Source organism: Candida theae (genome assembly GCF_024610275.1).
Source record: "Candida theae strain CBS 12239 chromosome Unknown scaffold43, whole genome shotgun sequence".
Lineage (NCBI taxonomy): Eukaryota > Fungi > Ascomycota > Pichiomycetes > Serinales > Debaryomycetaceae > Lodderomyces > Lodderomyces theae.
In genome coordinates, this window is record NW_026261386.1 from 19,034 (window position 1) to 34,971 (window position 15,938).

Genomic DNA, 15,938 nt, shown 5'->3' on the forward strand with positions numbered 1-15,938 from the left:
GTTAATTTATCATTTCTCGTTATTGTCCTTCTTCAGTTTATCAGCATCAAAGTTGAAAAACTTACCCAAGACCTTTCCAATCCTCGCCAATTTAGACGGATGCAAGTCTTTCTCGTCAACCTCTTGGTACTTCTCATCACTTGAATTCTCCTCAAGTTCATGCTGCCAATCCACATCCGTTCTATTTGCAAGCTTGTCATTGAAAGCATCAGCCAATGCTTCGAGCAATGCTGTTTGGGTTGGATTTTCTGGTACCAACGTTTTCACATTTATCACCACATCTAGATTACCTCTATTGTTCAAGTTTCTGTTGATGGGCACACCTCTCTCTGGTATGGTTAGTCTCCTACCCGATTGAACACCTGGCCTGACCTTCAACTTAATCTTCTGTCCATCCAAAGTAGGCACAACAATTTCTCCTCCCAAGGCTGCTGTTGTCATCAAAATCTCCTGAGTCACCACCAAATCGTTACTTTCTCGTTTAAATACTGGGTCCTTTTGAACATTGATTCTAACAATCAAATCACCGTTGCGAACTTGATTGTATTCATCTTTTGTCACCATTGGGGCATCACCAGCTCCTGGAACACGGAGCCTAGAGCCGTCGCTTATACCTGGCGGGATATCAATAGTGGTTGATTTCGGAACTTCTTGGACCCCATTTCCATGACACGTGCCGCATTCATCAGATCTAGAGATGGAAACACCCGTACCTTGACAAGTCGGACAAGTCGAAGCCATATGGAAACCACCCATGACATGAGTTGTTTGCCCAGATCCATGGCATGTAGGACAAGTTTTCTTTTTGGCTCCTTTTTTCAAACCACTGCCGTTACATGTACCACACGAGTCAACCACTTTGTAATTGATTGTGACCTTGCTTCCAAATATGCTATCCTTGAAAGGTATCAGTTTCAAAACCTCGACGTTATCACCAACGTGTTCAGTGACAAAGTGAGCTCTGCCGCCAAAACCACCACCACCACCACCGCCTCTACCACCTGCACCCCTTCCCCCAGCAAATGCTTCCCTGAATAAATCTTCGAAATCGAATCCCATACCAGAAAAGGGGTTACCACCACTTGCTCTACCATAACCGGCGAAAGGATTTCCACCACCTGCACCACCACCTGCACCACCAAATGGGCTTGGATTCCCATTTTCGTCAAATGCACTAGGGCCAAATTGGTCGTACTGTGACTTCTTTTCCTTATCTCGCAAAATTTCATAACTTTGTTGTATCTTGTGAAATTTCTTCTCCACGTCCTTTTCCTTGTTCACATCAGGATGATATTTCTTGACCAAATCATAGTATGCCTTTTTTATCTGCTTTGCATCCGCTGACTTCTCTATACCCAAGATCTGATACGGATCGTAATCGATGAGCCGTTTTATTGAGGAGTGGAAAGATCTGGATGCAAAGAGTGGCTTCACTTGAACTGGACGTTTATGGAATAAGCTGCGCCTTATTAATGACGAAGGTATTCTCATGCTTCGATAGTGAATTGCTCAGTGTAGAGTAAAACTCAGTAAAACAGGGTGAATTAAATATATGAGAGAGTGTGGAAATTTCTATGCGGTTCTGCATTTTTCTATGCCTATCTGGTAGCGCTAAATATTCATCTCTTCTATAATGTCTTTCCACTTGATAAACACCTCTTTGAAGAATCTAATACCAATACCCACATCTTTGTACCCCATCACACTCCTTATTGAATGCATACTCAATATCGGCATGCCAACGTCAACTATGAGTTTTGCACCGTTTAATCCTCGCGTCGAGTTTGACATGATGGGACCTATGGTTCCTCCAGACCTTGAGTCGTTTCTAATATGAAACTCCTGAAGCTTGACCCCTTGAATGTTCTTGATCACTCTATCTAAAAATTCTTTGCCCAAGGAATCACTCAACACATGGGCGTTTGAATCAAACTTTACTGAGGGTCCCACATTGGGTAAAGGGTAATTATTCTTCAAGTATATGTCTTTGAAGTTTGGATTCAATGCATGCGTCACGTCACTTGATAGGAAAACTGTGCTTTTGAGAAGCCTTTGTATTGACTCTTCAGTTTGAAGCTTGCTTGTGTTGTCACATACGATTGATTTCAAATTGTCAGTTAAAAACCCGCCATACGCACCAGTCGACGTCAAGCTACCGATCTCTTCATTGTTTGCTAAATAAACACCAACAAGACTGTCATAATTATCAATGTCAACAATCTGTTGGCTAAACTCAACCAATCCATACACAGAATCAAATGCACATAGTCTGTCATCCAAACTCGCCAGGTATATAAATTCACTCTCGAGGCCGCCTCTAGCGCTTTGCTGAACGTCAACCAAGTCTAAATCAAAGTCCACAATGGAAGATATGGGGGTTTCTGATAACTTCGATACATATCTAAGCAAACTCAACGAATGCTGTTTGTAAAATTTGGACTGCTTTTCCTCCTCTGTAGGCACCAAATCTTCACTAGAATAAGAGCAAACCGGCACCATTTGTGTTTGCCTGTTATACAGCTCATCTTCACCAAGATATTCCGATGCAGGGATGAAGGCAATTGGAGTGGGATAAGAGTTGATCAACTTTCGGGATATCTTGCCAGTCTTTGAGTCACGTACCAAGACTGCGCCTGCTAAACCTAAGTCCCTGTTGAGCCAGTTTTTGTTTAGGCTGCCCGAATATTGTGCAACACCAAGCAACTCATACCCGTGTATCTTTTCCCTAAACAGTCCCCTCGGATTTAATTTAATACTCAACGCATCACAGTGGCTGCCCACAAAACATGTACCTTTCAGTGGCTTCCACTTTGCACCTCTAACAAATGCAACCAAGCATTGATCAGATCGACTGGTGTAGTAGAATCCTGGACTTAGTTGTTCTATTGGTTTCGATTGGGGGAGATATTGGAAATTGTTATTTTCCAACACTGATTTAAAATGGATGATAGTGTGGTAGGTGGTGGGGTTGAATGTCATGAACTTGGTAAACTTAGCCGCATACTCCTCGTAGTAGTCGCTATAAGGGTCATTGTTAGTTGCCAGTTGGCTCATTGAAAGGTTTTGCTGGTTCTAAAAGTCTTGTTCAAGCTTGTGATCAAAACGCGAGATATTTTTGTATTGGGATGTGCACTAATTAGACTTCCCGAGACTACACATTCAACTAAGACCGTCAAAGCACAAATGACAAAATAAGACGTTGAGTAGCAGCGCATTCATTGACAACAACGATGTTGTTTTGGAAGTACTGCTGACGGCCTGAATCATTTGCTGTAAATTTGTGTTGAAATTTTGGACAATTCAACACAACGTATTTGCAAACTATACAATCACACCTAATGTGTTCTGCCTCAAATGATTCTGAACAAATGCATGCTGTACTCACTCTACGCTTTTGTTACAGAGTAAAGCCTAAAGAATCAACTTTTACAACTTGTGTGTGCTCTTATTTTTGCCAGTTGTGCTTGCTTCTCATTATTGAATGTGGCACATCCCTGTGGCTTACTGTTTGAAAGAAGCACAAAAACGAGGAGAGTGTTTCAAGAAACATGAGGCTATAGCCACAACACTCTCCACAACTACGAGATCATCTGCAATCATGTTTCCAGAATAATCGGATTTTTCTTGTTGTGTTGAAAAATAACGGGTCCAAAACCTGAAATTGCTCGGCCGGACTATCTCGGCCGAGAAATACAGCAACTATACTTTGCAGCCACAATTTGAATATAAAAAGACAGCAACTTCTCTTGAGAAAATAGAGATTTTTCCTTCTCCTTCCCATCAACAAACATGTCATCAGAAAACGTTGTATTCATTAGTGGAGCTACAGGATTCATTGCTCAACACATTGTCAAGCTTTTATTAGAGGCCGGCTACAAAACCATTGGGTCAGTCAGATCTGAAGAAAAGGGTGAAAACTTGAAATCTTTGCTCAAGTCTGCTGGACTCAAATCAGACTTATTCAGTTATGTTATTGTGAAAGATATTGGAGCAAAAGGTGCATTTGACGAAGCATTGAAAGCTCACCCAGAGGTCACTGTCTTTTTGCACACCGCTTCTCCCTTCACTTTTGAAGTCCATGATGCTGAAAGGGACTTATTGAAGCCTGCTATCGAGGGCACAACAAATGCTTTAAATGCTATCAAGGAATATGGTAAAAATGTTCAAAGAGTGGTTGTCACCTCGTCATATGCTGCTGTCGCCGGGTTTGCCGATTTGGTTACTCCGGGCAAGGAGGTTAACGAGAGTTCTTGGAATCCAATCACCTACGACCAATCAAAAGCAAATCCTTTTGTTGGATACATTGGATCAAAGAAGCACGCCGAAAAGACAGTTTGGAAGTTTGCGGAGGAAAACAAGCCAAAATGGGAGATCACCGTTGTTAATCCCGTTTATGTGCTTGGACCACAAGCTTTCGAGGTTAAAGACAAGTCTAAATTGAACACCTCTAATGAAATCATCAACAGCATATTGACTGCCGGTAAAAAGAAGGAGGAACCACAACAATACGTTGGATACTTTATTGACGTTAGAGATGTTGCAAAAGCTCATATCGTGGCATTTGAGAAGAAGGAAGCAATTGGTCAAAGATTGCTCTTAGCTGATGCTCCATTCAACTCGGGGGAGATTTACGATATAATTGCTGAGGATTTCCCAAAGTTGAAACCAGAGTTACCTGAATTGGACAAGTCAAAGGGACCCAAGTTCGAAGATAGTGAAAGTATCATCAACAACGAAAAGACAAGAAAGATTTTGGGTTTCAAGTTTATTGATTTGAGAAAATCAGTGGACGACACCATTGCTCAATTGCAATAGGTGGTCTCTAGTATGTTTATAGATTGAAATTAGATTATCTCAAGAGACACTATACCTAATCGTCTCCTTATGCTTTTCAAAAAAAAAAAAAAAAAAAAAAAAATTATAAATGAATTGCATACAGCCCTCCTCCTTAAACTAATCTATAGCTACCAACGAGTCAAATAGTACCGAAATGGACTCTCCAAAGTGATCTCTTCTAATACACTCAGCAAAAATCGGAGATACATCAATGACCACGAGCTTATCCTTGTGCTGTTCAATCTGCTCTTTTGGGATAGGATAGGTATTTGTCACCACGATTTTATCAATGCATTTGGAATCAGTTAAACGCTCCAAGCAGGAATCATTGAACACACCATGTGTACCAACGACGTAAACAGCTTTGGCACCACAGTTTATCCTCAAATGTTCTGCAGCGGCAATGAACGAGTTTGGCTTGTCAATCATGTCATCCAATATGATGGCAACTTTGTCCTTTACATCACCCACCAACGTAATCAACTTTTCCTCGACCAATGGCTCGTCCTCGTCATCTGAATTTGCAGCATCATATGATCCACCCAAAACATCACTATCAATTATGTTTGAGTTGGTCAAGTGGCTTGAATTCTCATCATTGACTTTTGAGTCCTTGCATTGATAATCATCATCTACAACATGGCCCTGAACAATTCGCGCGGTTTGCAATTCATTGACAATATTGTCCTCTCCATCTGCTTCAACGCCTTCATCATTGACAATCTTTGCCCTTTTCAAAGCCTTTTTCTTGGCGTATTCGTCCTGAGTTCTTCTTCTATCTGTGTGAATCATTGCGAAATTGATCTTTAGACTGTCAGCCAAAGCAGTGACTCTTTTGGTTCCACCAGGGTTTTTCGACACAACAACAGACGTCTCCCACGACTCAATGTTGTGACGGATCCATCTTGCCAAAGTTGGAGCACCAAATAAATTATCCACAGGAACAGTGAAAAACCCTTGCATTTGACTAGCGTGAAGGTCCATACTCACAACGTGGTCAGCTCCAGCCATGACCAATAAGTTTGCCAACATCCTGGCGGTAATAGCACCTCTATGTTTCTTCATCTTGCTTTGCTTACTGTAAGGAAACTGAGGGATAACAGCGGTAATCTTGTTTGCACTTCCACCACGGCAGGCGCTAATCAAAATCAAAAGCTCCATGATGTGATCATTTATGTTTGAGGATCCACTTTGAATAATGTAGACATCCTCATCTCTCACACTAACACCAATCTGAACCGAGGTTTCTCCATTGCTAAACTTCTTCAAGGTGCACGGTGCCGGCTCCACGCCCAACCTCTCGCAGACCAATTGGCCCAACTCTGGATGCGATGATCCAACAAAGATCTTGCACTTACGCATTTCAATAATCAGCGACAACGTGGCTTGGAAATATATATGTTTTGTTTGTTGATGATCTAGACGAGATAGCTCATCAGAATGAACAGGAAAGAGCACGTTTGAGATGCCCTTTGGGAAACAATTTTTTTTTTTTTTTTTTTTTTTTTTCCTTTTCTTTTCGACAATCAGCGGCATTTCCCACGGAACTAAACCGAATGGAGAGATTGCAACTAAAGATTGAAGAGAACAGGAGTGTCATCAGAAAGTCAGAATTTTTCAATGAACTCAAGGCGACAATAAATGGCTCTTTCAAATGTATACGATGTCTTGCTTTGGGGTCGCCGTCGCAAAGCTCGGACGCTAGATATCAATACGCATTGCTACTAGAGTTGATTGAGTACTTGGGAGTCACAGAAATATCCATCTACGATCCAGCATTCACAAAAGAGGATAAAGAGTTGTTTGGGGGTTACAAAATTGAGCAAAAGTTCAACCTTCGGCAGGATGAGAGTGTTCTTTTCTATATACCCCATTTACCACTTGAGGCAATGGAGATGGTGCTAAACACAGAGAAACCAGTTTGCTTCTTAGGAAATGATGCAATTGCCCACACAGACAGATTAACAAAGAAGAAATTGGCTGAGTTGTACCCTGGTATGGCTATATTGGTGCAATACTTACAAGGTTTGGAGTCCGATGATGGGTTTACAAAAGTATCGAAAAATAGAAGGAGAAAGCAGTTTAAAGAGCCAGATATTGTATACAACTTTGACTCCGTTTACTTCAAGCATGTGGATATTGTTCGTTACAAACACAATTTCAACAAAAATGACCCATGGGGAAATTCATTTTCAGACTTGGCACTACATAGACTCACTACATAAATTATTATTCTACTCTCTGCTTTTTACTTGTAGGCTCTTCGTCGCTTTTCTCCTCTTTTAGTAAGTGTTTCGCTAGGATCGAGTACAAGTCGTCCTTCGTGAATGGCTTGGCCAAGATGTCACTCATTCCATTTTGCAAATATGTAACCAAATCGTTGTCTTCAATGTTACCCGTCATGGCAATAATTGGGGTCCTGGTATCAAATGATCGAATCACGCTAGTTGCTGTGGCTCCATCTAAATTAGGCATAACAATATCCATCAAAACCAAGTCGTATTTGGTGCTTTCCACGGTGGATATCGCATTGAGGCCATCTGTTACAACAGTGACTTGGCACCCATACTTGACCAAAAATTTTCTGCACAACTGAATACACACGTTGTCATCCTCAACCAAAAGAACATGAAATTTGGGGTTAGGGATGGATGTGGTGATGATTTGTGGAAGGACGGTACCACTGGGGGAAGCAGATGTGCTCGTCATTGGAGATAACGGTTTATTGGATGGAGACGGTTGAACAAAATCACCGGATGTAGGAGGATGATTATTGTTTGTGCCATCAATTGAGCTCTGGCCCTGACGCTGACGCTTACCACTGAGAGCATTGCCATCGCTGGCTGGCGAGTTTTGATTGCTGTTATCACCCCCACTTTGCTTGCGCAGAGTGGATGCAGCGCTTGCCTCTGCTGCTTCCGTTGGAAACTTATCTATAGGGAACGAAGGTTGTGAAAGTTGATGAATGGACAGCAGTCGGCTCAAAGAGGCCAATCCACTTATGGGACTTGTTGCCGCAAAGGAAGTTGGCGCAGGTCTGCCCCCAGGTATGGATAAGGTGCGATTATTCTGATGGAGTAAGGACGTCTGTGCATTTGCCGCTGGAGTTGCTTGAAGTATTGGCAACCGCGGGGACCCTGTTTGGGCAGATGGGACCAATGGCGACAGTAAATTGTTGACTCGAGGTGATTGCAGCTGTAAATGTTGCGATATACTAGGTAGAGTCGAGGCCGGCATGGAACTCAGCGTCAATGGAAATGACGAGGAGCTCGAGTTTGGTTCTTGCAACTGGAATGGACCCGTATTAGGGAGCGGGAAATCCAAGGGCGGGAGTTTGATGCCTGCTTGTGCTAAGGAATTAACCAACACACCAATTGATCGGTAATATCTCTCATTGAATGAGTTTATGGATACAATGTGTTCAACTAGTGTCTGATATTTTCTTTGCAATATGTTTATCTCTTGATTCAACATTTGGTTTGCATCTTTGACCTGATTTATCTGATCTCTCAACTTGTTTTGACCAGAATTAAGTTGACTAATGCGCTCATTGTAGTACCCGACATCAATTTCGTCAGCCGCTTCTGCTGCGCTTGCACCCTTTGCTCCGCTTTCACTGGCCTCTCTCAGTTCTTCGTGCTTGATGATACCTGCTGCGTTGGCTCTTGAACTAGTCTTGTTCCCGTTAGGAACTTGTCGGGTAAACTTTTTACTCGAAGGACCCTTTCGCTTGATGTTTTCCAAGGAGACGCGATCATTCATTTTGAAATCCGGATGCTTAAACTCCCAAGCATCTTCGCCGTACGGATACGTCAGTTTCGCCTCGTTGGGGATCTTCACTTTATGAAAGTCATACTTGTTCAACTGTCGTACAAAACTTGCAAAATTGGAATGTTTGAAATGGCGTGGTAGTATATCTTTGGTGAACTTGTTTGTATTTATGACAACAAAGCTATCACCACTCTGCGTCCATCTAACAACGTCCTTGTAGTCGTCTTCCTGCAACATCAAAAATAGCTTCTTGACAAAGTCGTTAGACCCGCTCTGGTTTGAGCTTGCTGTCGTTGCGAGGGTCGAGTTCGGGGCAATGGGCTTGTCGAGTGAACTCATATTAGTAGTGAGTTTTAAGATCAAAAGTGTAAATGTCAAGTAGGGAATTTGGGTTGTTGTTTTGTTCTCTTCAATAGTTCTGCATCAAGGTGAAGAAATGGATCTGGTAATGACCTTTGTTGATGTGCAAGTGGGAGATGTTAGCAGTGTATCATGTGGTGATTGGTCTTGTTTCCAAGCTCAAAACTAAAATGTAAACTGAAACGGTTTTGGATCCGTGTGCACACCAATTTCGTCGTATGGCTAATGTTTTTTTTTTTTTTTTTTTCTTTTTTGTTTTGTTCGACGAAGAAAGAACGAAGCAAAAACAAGAGTGTTTTGTGTAACAACACTGACGATTGAAATTAGAAGAAAGATACGAGAGATATTCTACAACTGCCACAGCTACAAGACAAACTGTGTGTGTAGCCCCAGTATATCACCATGAGATGCTCAACTGTATTTTTGAATAGTGACTGATCTGATTGAATGCAATTCCTTGAGCTAACCTATCGCTCTTACTTTACAACTCATCATGGCTCAACGACCCTTTACCAAACTTGACTGGAAATTCTTTTGGATCGACGATTGTAATCTTTTCCGACTCGCTGATTACTCTTCCTGAACTAACTGTATCAATCGCAAAATCTGCGCCAACTATAATTATCTTCTCGATACTGACTGAGAAAGCATAGTCACCGGTTGAAGACAACGAAATGCCCTCTTTGTCAACAATGAATGTCAATAATTTGTACTCCGAATTCAAAGATTCGCCATCATCAACGTATAAGTTGCCAGTTGCGCGGCCGTTTTTATCCAACGCAACAACTAATGTATACGGGTCGTGCCTCATTAATCGCGACGATCTCCTATACCTATTCTTCATAGGCACAACAGATCCACCTTTTAACAACATGGGAACATCGCTCAATTCAGCTGAAAGACGATCATGATAAACTTTCCCACTAACTATCCCATTAGTAAACTCAAAAAAGTTTTCGTTCGAGAATTTTGGAGCAGCAAAGGAAACTTGCTTAGCTCCCTCATCGGTGACTGGCTTAGCCAAAATGCCCGAGTTTCCCAAAAAGAACTCATCTTCGATATCATAAACTCCGTCATCTGTCAGATCTTTATAATCGTAGAAAACTGGTTTCAAAACAGGAGCTCCAGTTAAAGACGCCTGATGAAAACTCGTATAAAACACAGGCAACAACTTATACCTCAACCTAATTGCGTCTTTAACATAAGATCTAAATGGGTCCCCTAGCAAGTACGGTTCTCTCCTCCTTGAGTCTATGTGAGCGTGTGCGCGGAAAAACGGGTACCAGATTCCAGCTTGATACCATCTGGTAAGCAATTCGCCCAGGGGATTACCAAAAAAGCCACCAACATCAGCGCCTGCAAAGGGCATACCTACAATGTTTGAGGTGAGCACCATTGGAATGGATATTTTTAAATACTCCCATTTGGACATATTGTCTCCTGTCCACATTGCAGCTGTTCTCTGGCTACCTGCAAAATAAGAACGAGTTAAAATGAATGGTCTTTGCGTTGGCAACCTGTCAATCAATGACTTGTAGGTTGCTTCGTGGTAAGTCAATCCATTAAGATTGTGTATCGACCGGTGTTCCCATTGCCCATAGTGTAAGTTGTCCTTTGGTGCACTTGTCTCTGGCCCATTGAATACCGACGGCTCATTCATGTCATTCCAAAGAAACAAATTTTTGTGCTCGTCTGAAATCATAAATGTCTTGTGCAACTCGTTCCAAAATGATTGACTTTTGGGGTTGAGAGTATCTATCCAAACAGACTCACCTGGCCAGCAATGTCCATAATAAACCTCGTTCTCGTTGTTCTTCATGGCAAGATTTTGCGAAACTATTGCATCACTAACTTCATATCCTGTCTTAATATGAGGATCGATAATCACCGCAAGGTTTCTTCCTGTACGATTCAACACTTTTAACATATGTGCTGGATCACCAAAATTTTCTGAATCCCAAGTAAAATACTTTTTGTTGTCAGCATACTCGATATCCAACCATATGGTATCATAAGGAATTTCAAATTCATCAAACTTGGAACTGACTTCCAACACGTCTTTGATATCGTTGTAGTTCCATCTACACTGATGATACCCCAAACTTGCCAATATTGGCAACTGCACGTTTCCTGTAAGTTTTCCATACTCCTCGTTAACCTTTTGTGGTGATTCCCCAATAATGATGACAAACTCCAACACCCCATTTTCTGACATCCAGTGGACAGTTGAGTCTTGTTGCCTCGTAATATCAATATACGAATCAGCGCTGTTGACCCAAAAGATTCCTAAAGCCTCATGTGCATTCACCGCCATCAATAATGGAATTGATCCGTACATGGGTAGCCTCGAGTCAGTTTCATATTCGAAAATGTCAACATTATACAAACGATATGGTTCTCTTCCCAGGGTATCCTTTAACAACAAGGAGTCTGCGTGTTCAGGAATGCCATATAAATTACTGAAACCCTTCAAGTTAAAATCCAAGCCAATTGACTCTGGGCCTAGTGGAAGTTTGTCATTTTTCGAATCAGCAAAATTGTCTGAAAACATATTGAAGGTGGTTTCTTGGGGGAGGACATTGTCCTCATTGTCCTCTTTAGATCTTTGGTGTTCTATGTTTAGGAATTGTTTGTCATTGACAACCAATACCTCATTACCCCGGTGAAAGAATGTAAGCTTCACCGGATGAAACTCAATTGTAACCTTGTTGTGTCCGTAAGATACATCAATTGATCTCTCATCTTTATTGAATTTTGCTTCTCTATTGGTATCCACACCATCCACGAATGCCCATTCAACAGTTTCATTGTATCTTTGGTGGTTTACAACTTGCTGCTTGGATTCTCTGTTTTCGTCCAATTTGAAATGAAAGCTGTTGCAAAGGATACTGACCTCAAAAGGAAATTCCACACTGGTGTCAATATGAGGTAACTGTTTGACAACTATACCTTTGATTATACTGTCTTCAATGGATATACTTTCGGGACTGACACTGTATGGAGATATGAAATTAGGATCCAATGTAATTTCCTTAGCATAGTGCCTGTTTCTATGGCAAAATCCATTCTGCTCACAAGACTTGAATAGATAGTCCTTAACGGCAAAGCATGAGCTCACCAAGAAGAGTATAGCAATCACTAGGCTCGTATGTAGTTGCATTGTTGTTGCATCAGCAATGGCGGTGCTGCCGACCTGGGCATATTTTGATTTATTTTTTTTTTTTTTTTCTTTTTTTTTATAACAGGGATTTTGTGCCAAATTTCACGCGACCACGCAGCCAGAGAAAAACTTACACCCCCGAGGGACGGACTGCTGAAAAGTATGCTCGGCAAAAGGTCTTTTCTTCGCCATGCTTACGACTTGATATCAGGAATACCACGAACTATGTTTCACTAGGCTTCGTTTTCACTGCCATCTGCAAAGTTCGCTGCGGTTAATCGCCATACTTTGGTAGCAAGCAAAAAGAAAAAAGAAAAAAGAAAAAAAAAACGGAAAAGAACCAGGAAAAAAGAATTCCCTCATTAGAGGAGCATCGATTATGAGGTACGTTTACTATTCGGGTATTCAGTACTTTAGAAGATGAAGGGAAGTGGCAAAAGAACCATGTGGACACTGACAATGAGCAAGCATTTCACTGTATTCTGATCCAGCGACTTAATTTATCTAGGCTTATGCATTAACATGATGGCAAATAATCTTACCCTATGCAGTTAGAAAGGATTTTTGACAACCGCATCGGAGAGCAAATGCATGCTTTAATGAGACGCACTGAACCGAACTGTTAAACAAACTACAAAAGTAAGAAAGAAGCATGGACGAATGTGTTGAGCTATCAATGTGCTCTTGTTTATTGTGTGAGTGTGTGAGTGTGTGAGTGTGAGTGTGAGGCTATAGAAATCTAAAGTGTCACAAGAGTACACGCCAAGGGGAGAGGTAGTGTGAATGTGCACATTTTAACAGACAAGACAAGACAACTGAAGAGAAAAAAAAAAAAAAAGAAGCTTCGTTTCCACTTGACTTTTCCAACAGGACTTGAACACCAATACATACACCAATACATTACTCCAGTTTCAGTTAATCATTGGTTGGTGGATATTTTACTTGTGCGTATATCTTTATATATATATATCTGCCTATCCTCACACGTTGACTGAATACCGCTAACGCATCTTTGAGGTGGCCTTACAGTTACTACACTTTTTTTTTTTTGTTTTTTACAACCAACATCATTACGTTAGCATTAACTATGGCCACAGAAAACGATAAAAAGAGGTCTTTGGAAGTTGTTTCGCTGCTGCTGGTCCTGCTGCATCCACCTGCTGCAAAAAAGCTAAAACCGCTTGATGAGTTGAGCACTGAGGGACCATTAACACAAGCCGATGTAATTTTCTTTAAAAAAGAAGCCATATGGCGACAAATGAATCAGTATAAGCAACAAGTACTTCATTTGAAAAGTGAGGTACAAACTTTGGCCAAAGAATCGCAGCTACAGAAGCATATTGTTGGCGTGTTGACGTCGTGGTATGAAGAAATAATAAACTTGTTTGATGAGATAGGCGAAGATGAAAACATTCTCGTGTCTTTTAACGAGTCGGAAGTTAGTGGCAGTGGCAGTGGCAGTGGCAGTGGTGATGCAGTTGAGGGAAAATTGGAAGCTATCAAGGCCAAGTTGTCAAAGGCCATTGCATCTAAAGTGTCACCCAGTTCAGACTTGGTATCGTTGAAACAAGTGAGTTTACTTAAGAGTCAGAATGAAATCCTAGCGAAGGATAAACAGTCTTTGACGGAGAAATTGGAACTTTTACAATCAGAGTTACTTGACTTGATAAACAAGACGTCTAGAGATGAGTCAATTACTTTGAAGCGTGTTGATGATAGTAGAAAAGAGAGTCCCAATAGTGAAAATATAAAAACTGAAGGCCAGACAAACAAGGAAGCTGGAAGCAACAGTGAAGTAAAACCAAGTGCGGCAAATGGAGAAGCTACACCAACTGAGAATGAACAGAATGGTACCACAGCAGTGGATACAGAGGAATTGGATAACCTACATTCCGAGGTTAAGCAATTGAAATTGGAGAATGAAGAATTACTTCGACAATTGTCTACTCTTCGAAATGAGAATCAAAGTCTTGAAGAAAAGTACAACTTTCTAGAAACAAAGTTGCACAATCTTGATGAAGCTGATTTAGAAGATAATGTGTATTACAAAAAATTGCTCAAAAACAACCAATCATTACAAGAGCAAATTAGCAAAGGTCAGAAATTGAATGCTGCCAACATTGCCAAAATTAATGAGTTGGAAAAGAACCAAGTTGATTTGAAGAAGACGTTGGAGACGGATCTAGTCAATGAAAATGATAGTTTGAAACAACAATTGAGCAAGAGTGAGCAGGATTTAGTGAGAATTAGAACAGCTAGGGATGAGTTATTGGCAAAAAATACTATTCTTACTACACAACTACAAAATCAAAAGACGAATAAATCGTTGGTGGAATTGAATGAAATTTATTCAAGGAGAATAGACGAATTGACAAACGAGAGAAAGGTTACGGCTACCGATGCAAATGGAAGAGCTTCTGGTGAAGAGACGGCTGCTGCTGCTGCTGGCTCCTCTGAAAATGAGAAGATAAAGTTACTACGCCAGGAAATTGATGAAATCGAACAAGCTTTTAAACAAACAAGGGAGTTGACGTTTCAAAAGTTGAATTCAACTATTGATCAAGAAAATCTTTTGAAAAAATTGACTATTGAAAAGACCAAAGCAGATCAGAAATATTTTGCGTCAATGAGGGTAAAGGATTCACTAACCAATGAAAACAAGGTGTTGAAACAGCAAGTGGCTAAGTCACAAGAATTGATCAAGAATTTGGGTGAGTTGGAAACCAACTATTTAAACAAGATTGAAATCCTAACCAAGTCTTTGACCGATTATAAAATCATCAAAGAAAACTCGTTGCAAGAGAATTTCAATTTACAAGATGAAATCAAAAATGTCAATATAGTCAAAGATTCGTTACAAAAGGAGATTGATAGATTAACCACCAAGTTGAAAGACTTGCAATCGGAATTTGACAAGTTGAAGGATACAAATAAATCCCAATCAGTAACTATTGTCCAATTGAATCAAAAATTAAACCACACAGAGTCAACATTACAAAAGTACAAGAGTAACAATACAAATCTATTGTTACAAGAAGACCAACAACAATTGGAAGCTTTGAGATCAATTGCCAAATGTTCCGTTTGCACGAAAAATTGGAAAGACACGGCAATAACTGTATGTGGACATGTTTTCTGTTCCAGTTGTACGCAAGAAAGGTTGGCTGCCAGGTTGAGAAGATGTCCTAGTTGTAATAAGGGATTTTCAAGTAATGACTTGTTGACGATACATTTGTAATGAAGAAACTTTACTTGTACACACACACACATATATATATATATATATATCCTTTTAATTAAAATACTGTAATATTATTATTGCGAGTGATGGAGGTCTGTAAAAGCTGTAGGACTGTGTATGGTTAACACTAGGCTGAGTTACAAGGGTGCATAAACCATTTCGTGATAAGTAGAAAGCTTATACGAAACAAAGACAGGGTGGCAATTTATTTTTCAATGCACAAAATGAGAGAAATTAACAACTGCAACGGAAAAGTTACAAAAAAAAAAAAGAAAACAAAAAAATAAAATCATGACCAACATCCTTCTTGCAAAACGGAAGTGGCAAAGGGAATGAACTGAAAGAAGCTTAGTATCCTATTTCGAGTGATCAAACAAGTGTGAATATGCTCTTTTGTGTGTGTGTGTGTGTTAGAAAAAAAAAAAAGAAATTGAAAGACTTCACTTTGAAAAAAAAAAAAAGAAAAATAAATGGCTGGTTGCGTGTAAAGTGTAGTGTGAGTGTAATAAATCATCTCAAAGATTTTTAGCAAGGAAGTCGTGTACTTTGGCAATAACTTTAGATTGAACT

The 15,938-nt window shown here is 40.4% G+C and overlaps 8 protein-coding genes across 8 annotated transcripts; 3 read left to right on the forward strand and 5 right to left on the reverse strand. All coding sequences in view use genetic code 12, as the record gives it.

The window, feature by feature from the left end:
* Positions 1 to 9: 9 nt before the first annotated feature.
* MDJ1 (Mdj1p) lies at positions 10 to 1,491 on the reverse strand (the record flags this gene model as incomplete). Its single annotated transcript, XM_051750696.1, has 1 exon — positions 10 to 1,491. One exon carries the CDS (start codon positions 1,489 to 1,491, stop codon positions 10 to 12), a length of 1,482 nt encoding a protein of 493 aa, XP_051609990.1.
* A 120-nt stretch (positions 1,492 to 1,611) lies between these two features.
* On the reverse strand, positions 1,612 to 3,054 carry LAP4 (Lap4p; the record flags this gene model as incomplete). The annotated part of the gene is made up of 1 exon (XM_051750697.1): positions 1,612 to 3,054. One exon carries the CDS (start codon positions 3,052 to 3,054, stop codon positions 1,612 to 1,614), a length of 1,443 nt encoding a protein of 480 aa, XP_051609991.1.
* Positions 3,055 to 3,789: 735 nt separating this feature from the next.
* KGF57_001488 (SDR family oxidoreductase) lies at positions 3,790 to 4,815 on the forward strand (the record flags this gene model as incomplete). The annotated part of the gene is made up of 1 exon (XM_051750698.1): positions 3,790 to 4,815. The coding sequence occupies one exon, from the start codon at positions 3,790 to 3,792 to the stop codon at positions 4,813 to 4,815; it is 1,026 nt and encodes a 341-aa protein (XP_051609992.1).
* Positions 4,816 to 4,953: 138 nt separating this feature from the next.
* Positions 4,954 to 6,198, reverse strand: KGF57_001489 (ribose phosphate diphosphokinase subunit; the record flags this gene model as incomplete). The annotated part of the gene is made up of 1 exon (XM_051750699.1): positions 4,954 to 6,198. One exon carries the CDS (start codon positions 6,196 to 6,198, stop codon positions 4,954 to 4,956), a length of 1,245 nt encoding a protein of 414 aa, XP_051609993.1.
* A 194-nt stretch (positions 6,199 to 6,392) lies between these two features.
* On the forward strand, positions 6,393 to 7,061 carry KGF57_001490 (uncharacterized protein; the record flags this gene model as incomplete). Its single annotated transcript, XM_051750701.1, has 1 exon — positions 6,393 to 7,061. One exon carries the CDS (start codon positions 6,393 to 6,395, stop codon positions 7,059 to 7,061), a length of 669 nt encoding a protein of 222 aa, XP_051609994.1.
* A 4-nt stretch (positions 7,062 to 7,065) lies between these two features.
* Positions 7,066 to 8,946, reverse strand: SKN7 (kinase-regulated stress-responsive transcription factor; the record flags this gene model as incomplete). Its single annotated transcript, XM_051750702.1, has 1 exon — positions 7,066 to 8,946. One exon carries the CDS (start codon positions 8,944 to 8,946, stop codon positions 7,066 to 7,068), a length of 1,881 nt encoding a protein of 626 aa, XP_051609995.1.
* Positions 8,947 to 9,448: 502 nt separating this feature from the next.
* On the reverse strand, positions 9,449 to 12,127 carry ROT2 (glucan 1,3-alpha-glucosidase ROT2; the record flags this gene model as incomplete). The annotated part of the gene is made up of 1 exon (XM_051750703.1): positions 9,449 to 12,127. The coding sequence occupies one exon, from the start codon at positions 12,125 to 12,127 to the stop codon at positions 9,449 to 9,451; it is 2,679 nt and encodes an 892-aa protein (XP_051609996.1).
* A 1,087-nt stretch (positions 12,128 to 13,214) lies between these two features.
* On the forward strand, positions 13,215 to 15,365 carry BRE1 (E3 ubiquitin-protein ligase; the record flags this gene model as incomplete). The annotated part of the gene is made up of 1 exon (XM_051750704.1): positions 13,215 to 15,365. One exon carries the CDS (start codon positions 13,215 to 13,217, stop codon positions 15,363 to 15,365), a length of 2,151 nt encoding a protein of 716 aa, XP_051609997.1.
* Between the last annotated feature and the right edge of the window lie 573 nt (positions 15,366 to 15,938).